Source organism: Anopheles ziemanni (genome assembly GCF_943734765.1).
Source record: "Anopheles ziemanni chromosome X unlocalized genomic scaffold, idAnoZiCoDA_A2_x.2 X_unloc_10, whole genome shotgun sequence".
Taxonomy (NCBI): domain Eukaryota; kingdom Metazoa; phylum Arthropoda; class Insecta; order Diptera; family Culicidae; genus Anopheles; species Anopheles ziemanni.
The window spans coordinates 357,680-367,500 of record NW_026689708.1 but is presented as its reverse complement, the minus strand read 5'-3'; the positions used below and the strand labels follow the sequence as shown (position 1 = coordinate 367,500).

Sequence of the window (9,821 nt, the reverse complement as noted above, 5' to 3'; positions counted from 1 at the left end):
GCCATGATCCGGGAAGAGTTCCGACACGACGTGCTGTAGAATCGCAGGATCTCGCTCCGGGGGGACGCGGCTACCCTTAAGGCGTGACGTTACCACCTTATAGGCAGTGCCAAAGACATTGTCCTCGGCTTCCGCAATCATCTCATCAAAGCTACGGTCCTTGCTTGCCTTGATGGCGCGGGCGAGTTCCTTCTTACAACTCCTGTGCCGTTCTCTGGCCAACTCTCGTTGTGCACCAGTTCCGGCAGTCAAAATCGCATCCTCAGATGACTTGCACTGCTCCCTGAGAAGGCCGATTTCCTGCGTCCACCAGTACATTTCCGGTCTCACCAAAAACTGCGCTGGCGGTGCCCTCTGCATCACCTCATCGCAGGCTCTAGTAAGTCCAGCGGTGAGGGTCGCCGGTGATACAGCCGCTTCGGCAAACCCGGAAGCCTGGAGCGCGATCTGGAAGGCTTCGGGATGGAATTGACGCAACTTCCATCTCGGTCCAATCTGCTCGCGTTGTCGCTGCCGGTCGCGATGCTGGTGCTGTTGTTGCGGTTGCCTCTGCTGGTGTGGTGAAGCGCTGCTGACTGGTGTCGCGGATACGCTGAATCTCACGTATCTGTGGTCACTGTTGGTGAAAGTGTCGAGCACCCGCCAGTCGTTACCGGGTTCAATGGCCGGACTGGCGAAGGACACGTCGACCACACTTTCAGTAGCACTGCCGTTGCCGACGAACGTGGGCACACTGCCGCGGTTCAAGATCGCCAGGTCAAGCTGGTCGACGACCTCGGCGAGATCCTCACCACGCGGCTTCGTCCTCGCGCTGCCCCATCGCACGTGCCAGGCATTGAAGTCGCCCGCCAAGACTACGAGGGGGTGTGCTCTGGCCTCGATATCGATCTCGTCGAGCAGCCGCTGGTAGTCCTCGTCCGTCCATCCCGGTGTTGGTGGGGCGTAGCAAGAGATGAAGGTCACCCCCGCCACCTGGACCGACACCAGTCCTACCCTACTTGCCCAGACTCGCTGTATGGGCAAGGCTCCGGTCGTAATAACGGCTGCCTTCGCTGTCGAGTCCACCGCCCAGTTCCCGTTATTGGGTGGAACACGGTAGATCTCCGACGCCAGCACAATGTCGATCCTTTGCTCCCGTGCGGTCTGGAGCATGAGGTCTTGTGCTACCCTGCTGCGCGCCAAGTTGATCTGGAGGATCTTCAACCCAGCGTCACGCCCTCTAACAGTGGTGTTCGTAGCTAGCGGGAACATGACGGCTGGCTACTTCCGCTGCAAACCGGTGAACCTGTCTGATGTTGTCCGGAACACGTAAGGCACTTGGGGCCCGAGCTGCACTCCTTAGCCTTGTGCTGCTTCGATCCGCACCGGAAGCAGCACTTGGAGTAGTCAGGGCCGGTGCACTCGCGAGAGCGGTGCCCCTTGCCAAAGCAGCGGTAGCAGAGCTGCTCTCCTGCAGGGACCGATGCGAGCGCCTGCACGACGCAACTCGTGTTCCCTATGGTGACCCGGTGACCGTCGAGAAGCTGGCACTGCCCGCGCGGCAGCTTGATATGGGCTTTCTGCAGCCCGTCGTACCGCCGCCACAGCCGAACTGCCTCGCCCGGAACCGTCAGCCCCGCCTGCCGCTTAATCGCCGAAATCAAGTCGTCGACAGTCGCCAGCATGTCGATTCCTGTGATCGCTGCCGTCTGCTTGTCGACAAGGAGGTGGGCCACTCCATCCTCCTTGATGGCTTCGCTGACATCGGCCAGCACACTCTCGCAGTCCGTGTTCGGCTTCAGCCACAGCGACAGCTTCCGCTCCCCTGTGCGGCAAACCCTCGCCACGAACTGATCCACATTGGTCTTGGAACGCACTGCCTTGTATGTGTCGAGGAAGGCCTTGCCCTCGTTGGCCTCGAGGACGATCACCGCAGGCCTCTCCACTTTAGCAGCGCTCTTTCCCGCTTTCTGTGGTGCTGCTCTCTTGTCTCCCTTGGCCACGACTTTAGCAAAGGATGCTGGTTGCGCATGCACCTTGGTTGCCACAGCCGCTGCTTTCTTTGCCTTCGGTTTTGGCTTTTCTGGAGCCATGGCCTGGGACGAGACGGCCTCGACCGGGATCTCGGGGACATCAGGCGTGATGACTTCGTTCATGCCCGTCGGTTCGCCCTCTTTTTTCTTGCCGCGCCTTGCCCGGGTCCGCTTTCGTTTGGGAGTGTCGCCAGGTGGATGCTGGCTTTGCCCAACAGCACTGGAGTCGACGACATGTTGTTGTTGCTGCTGCGTAGCTACCGCCAACTCTCCCATCGAGTGGAGTCCACTTTGGAGCAGCATAAGTTCTCTTTCGCTGGCTGCCGCACGCTCACGAAGGCTAATGTTGTCTCGCTTCAGCTCCTGATTTTCACGAGACAACAACTTCAGCTTTGTCTTCAGCTCCGCGTCGCCATCCTTTGCCGTCGCCCGGCCCGTCTCCATCTCGCTAACCTTAGCGAGGAGAGTCTCGACGGTTGCCCGGAGCTCCCTCAACTCGCTGCTGAGGCTTGCGATAGTCGGCTCCTGCTGCGGGACTTCGGCCACCTGCTGGACGACGGTTGAGTTGAGCTCGTCCTCGTCGCTCTCCTCTGAAATCTCCATATCACTGGCTAGCAGGGCCATCCGCTGCACCACCACCACCGGCCGAGTGGGCGTCGCAGTCGATGGCGCGACACTGCCTCCCTTTCGCTGCCGAGTCAACGGCAGCGCAACCGATGATGTCATCACTTTGTCCCCGTCGTCCTTCGGCGATGGCGCGGTAGCGTCACAGGTGGACCGGAGCCTGACGGACCGACGCGTCGAAGGCTCCCCCGATGCCTGCTCCATTCCCCTACTGCAACCCTGAAAATCGCTGTGGGCAATGGGTTAGGTTGCGGAGAGCCAGGGTGGAGTGTCTGGGAAGGGAAGGTGGGAAGGGGAAGGGGAGTGGAGGAAGGCCAAGTACCGGTGCGAAATAGAAACTCCAACAAATAAAAGGCCAAACCAATCTTTTTCCCCTTTCCAAATCTGAGCTTATATCTCAGTTCTTCTCTGCGATCAGGTGCCGCCTGGTTGACAAATCCGCAAACCGCCAGCCGATACACTCGCCATAAAACTCAGAGTGCCGCCTGGTTGTGATAACCGGTGATCTCCACCAGCCGAGACACTTGATGAACTGAAGGCGCCGCCTGGTTGTGACGTTGAAAAGCTCAGCACCAGTGCCGCCGCCTGGTAACAGTGTTCGAAATCTCCGTGAGCCGAGACACCCGCCACGACCCGAAGCGCCGCCTGGTGGCAATGCTGGCAATCCGCTGGTACTGGTGGCGCCGCCTGGCGGCCAACTTCGGAACCAAGTTTAGCCGAGACACACTGAAATATTTCACCGGGATGATGGAACCTCGAAATTTTTCAGCCGAGACACATGAAACATTTCACTCTTAGCCGAGACACCTTGAAAAGTTTCACTGAAACATTTCAACCGGATGGTTGGTCCATGAAATATTTCAGCCGGGACACTTGAAACATTTCACCCCCAGCCGGGACACCTATCCGGGACACACTGCCGCCAACGGTCAATTAAAAATACCGGCCAATTTGGATAACCGGCCAATTTGAATTACCGACCGATTTGAATTAACGGCCACTTCAAACCAACGGCCACCGACTCCACCAACGGTCAATTTGAACGACCCGAAAATCCGGCACCAACGGTCCTTTTTTGAAAAACTGGATCAGATGACACGGAGCCCGATTCGGCTTAGGTGAAATCGCTCGGATCTTCGAGTCCGAATCCGGCTGGAAAATGGACGATCGAATCTTCACCTGCCAAAATTTTTGCACCGCGTGCTTTCACTTTATTTACACTTATTTTGCGCTGAATTCGTCTTTTTTCATACGGTTTTCTCTGACTTTCGTTTTAAAACACCATCTGTCATCTAAAAAACCACATCCGGCCAGGATCCGGACACTTTTTTAACCAAAAAACACGTAGTCCCAAATGGGGCTACGCCCCGGGCCGCTCTCCATACAAAATGTAAACAAACACTTTTCTTTCTTATTTTTCGTTGAAATCGATGATTTTAATGCGGTTTTCACTACTAATCTGTAGATTGGCACTAGTTTTAACGATTACAACAAGTTTTCGTGGGTTCTTTAAACTTTTTACGCGAAATTTTTATGAAAAACACGGAGCGACGCTCAGCACGTGTTGACACTACAGCGTTTGACAGCTCACACACAGGGATAACTGGCTTGTGGCCGCCCACAGGGATAACTGGCTTGTGGCCGCCAAGCGTTCATAGCGACGTGGCTTTTTGATCCTTCGATGTCGGCTCTTCCTATCATTGCGAAGCAAAATTCACAAAGCGTAGGATTGTTCACCCTTTCAAGGGAACGTGAGCTGGGTTTAGACCGTCGTGAGACAGGTTAGTTTTACCCTACTGGTGTGCAAGTACTATCTCAATGGAATTCCTGTGCAGTACGAGAGGAACCACAGGTACGGACCAATGGCTCAATACTAGTCCGAGCGGACTTTGGTATGACGCTACGTCCGTCGGATTATGCCTGAACGCCTCTAAGGTCGTAACCGAACCAGGCTGGTAGTATATGTATAGGAGTCGTTAGCTAGATGGCTAATAACATCACGAGACCGGATTGAGTCTTCTATAGACTCTTTCCATTTATTGGAAACCCTCAAACTGAGCCTATCGCGAGTGCGCTCGCCGAAGTACCTGAAGTGGGAAAAGGCGTTGTGCTTGCCGATCTTCCAAGAATAGTTTCGACTCCTAAGACCACCCGAAAACGACGGGTTTGCAGGCTGGGCGCTACGCATTGAAGAGAGATGTACATTTCGATCCTTTCAGGCGACCCATGCTTGGTGGTTGTGTGCGGTGTGCTCCCCCCGGGGGGCACATGCGGCATACCGTGTGTGGACTAGTTGGACCCACCCTTGCGGTGGACCGACCGGTCAGTGGTGTTTGCGGGTTAACACATGCGAGCGTTGCGGCCCAGAGGCCTTACCGCCTTTCACTGCGGGTTCGTCAAGAACTTGGAGATGGTCGCAACGCATCGGGTCCTCCCGGGGTACTTGGTGTTTGGATGCTGGCTTGGTGATTAAACACTTGATATTCCATCTTCGGATGAATTTCGGGTGTCACCTGTTGCCTAAGACCACTTGCATGTTTAGCTCGCCGTGGGGTAGCAAGCGTTGTGATCTAATGGCCTTACCGGGCAAACACTTTCGGTTCGTCAAGGACTTGGAGTGCCGGGACGGGTTGGCGGATCCATCACTCTGAGTATGCCGGGTTGATACTTGGGGTTGGTTTGGTTTTGGTGACCCAATACTAGATGTACCATCTCGGTGGTATGTCAGTATCACCTATACTCCAGACCACTTGCATGGTTAGCAAGCGTTGTGATCTAATGGCCCAACCGGGCAAACACTTTGGGTTCGCAAGGACTTAGAGTGCCGGGACGGGTTGGCGGATCCAACACTCTGGGTACCTCCGGGTACTTGGGGTTGGTTGAGGACTTGGTGAACAAACACTTGATATACACTCTCCGGATGTACTTCGGGTGTCACCTGTTGTCCGAGACCACTTGCATGGTTAGCAAGCGTTGTGGTCTAATGGCCCTACCGGGCAAACACTTTATGTTCGCGAGGACTTGGAGTGCTGGTAGTGGTTGGCGGACCCAACACTCTGGGTACCTCCGGGTACTTGGGGTTGGTTGAGAACTTGGTGAAGATACCCCTGTCACCTTGTTCGAGGCCACTTGCATGGTCGCAAGCGTTGTGATACAATGGCCCTACCGGGCAAACACTTTGGGTTCGCAAGGACTTGGAGTGCCGGGACGGGTTGGCGGATCCAACACTCTGGGTACCTCCGGGTACTTGGGGTTGGTTGAGGACTTGGTGAGCAAACACTTGATATACGTTCTTCGGATGTACTTCGGGTGTCACCTGTTGTCCGAGGCCACTTGCATGGTCAACGGTTGAGGTGGTGATGGCGGGTCGGTGCTGTAGGGTGCCGGCCTGTTGGCTGCCTTGGCCGGGTTGGTTGGTTAACACTTGATTGGGCTTGCACCCGAGGGTAATGGCACTTGAAGGTGGGTACTAGCCGGCTGACCTGGTGTGATGGTTGGTTGGTGAACACTTGGCGGTACTTGCACTTGGCTGTGCTTGGACTTGAAGGTGGGATCCGGCTGGCCTAGGCCATTGGTGGTTGGTTGGTGGGTTAGCCCTTAGCTGGGCTGGCTGGCTGGCTGGCCATCGGTGGTGTGGTGTGGTGTGGTGTGTGGAGTCGAGCATCGCGCGCCGTTGCCTTCTTCGGAGTGTTGTAGGTACGCAAGTGCTTGCAGTGCAAAGAGGTTGGTGATGGAGTGACATTGCCTTCACCATGGAGTTGCGGGTACATAGGTACTTGCAAGGAGATGGTGGTATGGTGGTGTTGCGTGTGTGGTGTTCGATTAGAAAGATATAATTTCTAAGTCCGGATTAGTGCTGTCAGTGGGGCCGCCGCTAACAGGTCCTGCACGGCCACCGTGGGGCTTGACTTGGCGCTATTCCGGACTTGGGGCGATCACGATGTCCCCGTGCGGGACTTAGAAGATGGAAGAACACAAGTACCCTTATCCCATGACTTGTGAGCGATTGGCATACGTTACCACATGAGGAGAAAAATTGGCCCGGATCCATATTATATGAACAGAAAAATCGGCTAAGTCCCGGATCCATATTATATGAAGGGAAAAATCGGCTAAGTCCCGGATCCATATTATATGAAGAGAAAAATCGGCTAAGTCCAGGATCCATATTATATGAAGAGAAAAATCGGCTAAGTCCAGGATCCATATATAATAACCTAATAATCGGCTAAGTCCCGGATCCATATTATATGAAGAGAAAAATCGGCTAAGTCCAGGATCCATATATAATAACCTAATAATCGGCTAAGTCCAGGATCCATATATAATAACCTAATAACAGGCTAAGTCCAGGATCCATATAATATGAAGAGAAAAATCGGCTAAGTCCCAGATTGGGTCTGTCAGAAATACACTTCCAAGTTACCACACAAGCAAGCAAGATGGCCTAGTGATGGATCCATATGATATGAAGAGAAAAATCGGCTAAGTCCCAGATTGGGTCTGTCAGAAATACACTTCCAAGTTACCACACAAGCAAGCAAGATGGCCTAGTGATGGATCCATATGATATGAAGAGAAAAATCGGCTAAGTCCCAGATTGGGTCTGTCAGAAATACACTTCCAAGTTACCACACAAGCAAGCAAGATGGCCTAGTGATGGATCCATATGATATGAAGAGAAAAATCGGCTAAGTCCAGGATCCATATAATATGAAGAGAAAAATCGGCTAAGTCCCAGATTGGGTCTGTCAGAAATACACTTCCAAGTTACCACACAAGCAAGCAAGATGGCCTAGTGATGGATCCATATGATATGAAGAGAAAAATCGGCTAAGTCCCAGATTGGGTCTGTCAGACATACACTATCAAGTTACCACACAAGCAAGCAAGATGGCCTAGTGATGGATCCATATGATATGAAGAGAAAAATCGGCTAAGTCCCAGATTGGGTCTGTCAGAAATACACTTCCAAGTTACCACATGAGCAAGCAAGATGGCCTAGTGATGGATCCATATAATATGCAGAGAAAAATCGGCTAAGTCCCAGATTGGGTCTGTCAGAAATACACTTCCAAGTTACCACATGAGCAAGCAAGTTACCACATGAAGAGAAAGCCGGCAAAGTCTGGGAATGTTACCACATGAACTGGAAAATGGGCAAAAACCTACCTTCACAGGGAACGTGAATAAGTAAGGCTGTAGACATCGGATCGACAAGCCAAAGACTGATATGGAAAGGAAATGAGTAGTACTAGCTTTCCTGAGAGTTGCAGAGCTTAGACTGCATATGAACGAAAGTTATTAAGCGTCAAAGTCAGAGAAGTTACCCAAAGGAACACAAGTTCCAACTTAGAGCATGTATACCGCCTAGACGGTAAGAGGTACGGCCAGGCTGAGGAATAAGGAAATGTTGGCCAACATGTTCCCTAACTATCCCCCGAAGACCGCAAAGCAATCCAACATCAACCAAGAAAGTTATAGCCCGATCAAGGAAACACCTACTTTGCACCGATATTGCACCAAATACATGTACCAAGCACCTTCGGTTGCATACCTGCAGGGGTTTACCATAGTAGGCCATGGAAGACCGATATACCGAACATAATCACTTTCTATCTCCTCGGGTGTTTGAGATAGCGCTTTGCGGTACAAGAACGAAAGTTAGACTTTATCTTGGTGCATCTTTTTGCCCAAGATCACAAGACCCTATCTACCAAGGCAAGAAAGTTGTGTGGGGACAAAATGTCCAAAAGTGCCCAAAGTGGCACACTTGAACCATATATTCGAGAAAAACACAAGTGTGGGCCCGAGCTAGCAAGTTGAAATGTTCTGACCGTCAGTAGCCCTAGTTGAGGTGCACTTATCATTATATGAGGCCAACGTGCCAGCTAGTCTCTAAAGGGGCGATATGGGTGTTCCAAGGTTTGTACCCAATTGAGGAAAAAACAGGGTAAGGTACGGTGTACCGCGAATAACTCGGGCTATAGATGTCCGATCGATGAGTTTGGCATATGTATGGAAAGGTCTCGACGAGACCTAACTACCCTGAAAGTATGAAGGCAAAGACTTGAATGACCGGGAAGTTATTAAGTGCACAAGTGGTAAAGTTGCACCAAAGTCCATGTTACCCGAAGTGGTACATGAACACCCAATATTCGACCAAAACACAAGTTTAGAGACGAGCTAGCGAGCTACATTGTTCAGACCGTCAGTAGCTCGCATCAAGACACGCATTTCATTATATTGAGCCTAGCCGCTAGCTCGACTCGAAGTCGGTCATATGGTTGGTTGATGGTTTGGACCGACCACGTGGTGTACCAAGGTGATGTACCTTTCATGAATTAAAACTCTGGCTGTATGGCACTGAGCGACAAGCTAAGGTGTGATTTGGAATAGTCTTGAGTGGGACTATTTAGGAAAAATGCGAACAAAAAATCACAAAGTCCTTGGGCGAAGCTATTAGCGAAACATAGAGCAAATTGGTACCAAAAACTATGGAAATGGGACTTGAGTCAAAAATAACCGCAAGTTGGAGAAGAGATAGCAAGCTTGCGTAGAACATTTATAACTAGTGCGTGGTATGACCAACAAAAATGTGTATGGGGCCAAGGCGCTGGCTGGCCTCCAAAGTGGTGATATGGGCGATTCAAAGTTTGTACCCAAGTATGAACAAGTATGGAAAAAACAGGGTAAGGTACCAAGTACCATGACTAACTTCGGCTGTAGATGGCCTAGCGAGGCAAACCGCATATCGTTGGAAAGGTATTGGGGAGACCTATCTACCCTGAAAGTTTCATGAGGCTGAGTTGAAAGACCACGGAGATATTAGGTGATGATGGTCCAATTCGGGGACCAAGTCGCAGGAAATGGCACTTGACCAAAATCACGCTTGGAAGGTGAATACCGGCTTACCGGTAAGAGATAGCGACTTGGCGTAGAATATTCATAAGTTGGACGTGTAAAGACGCAACTTTCATTATATGGGGGCAACCCGGTCAGGGTGCTCCAAGTCGGTCGTTTGGTCGGTTTATGGTTTGGGCCGACCATGTGGTGTACCAAGAAGAGGTACCTTTCATGAATTATAACTCGGTCAGTTTGCTACCGAGCGACAAGTTGCGATGTGATTTGGAATGGTCTTGAGTGGGACTATCAAGCAAAAATTTAAATAGAAAATCAGCTTGT

At 51.7% G+C, this 9,821-nt stretch overlaps 1 protein-coding gene and 1 pseudogene across 1 annotated transcript in view; one reads left to right on the top strand and one right to left on the bottom strand.

Moving 5' to 3' along the window:
- The window catches only part of LOC131291526 (large subunit ribosomal RNA), an 11,071-nt pseudogene extending 6,192 nt beyond the window's left edge, over positions 1-4,879 (top strand).
- The window catches only part of LOC131291501 (helicase POLQ-like), a 151,720-nt gene continuing 144,949 nt past the window's right edge, over positions 3,051-9,821 (bottom strand). Inside the window, exon 4 of the mRNA XM_058320720.1 lies at positions 3,051-3,362. Coding sequence (XP_058176703.1) covers positions 3,051-3,362 — 312 coding nt within the window. The remainder of the gene's footprint in view (positions 3,363-9,821) is intronic.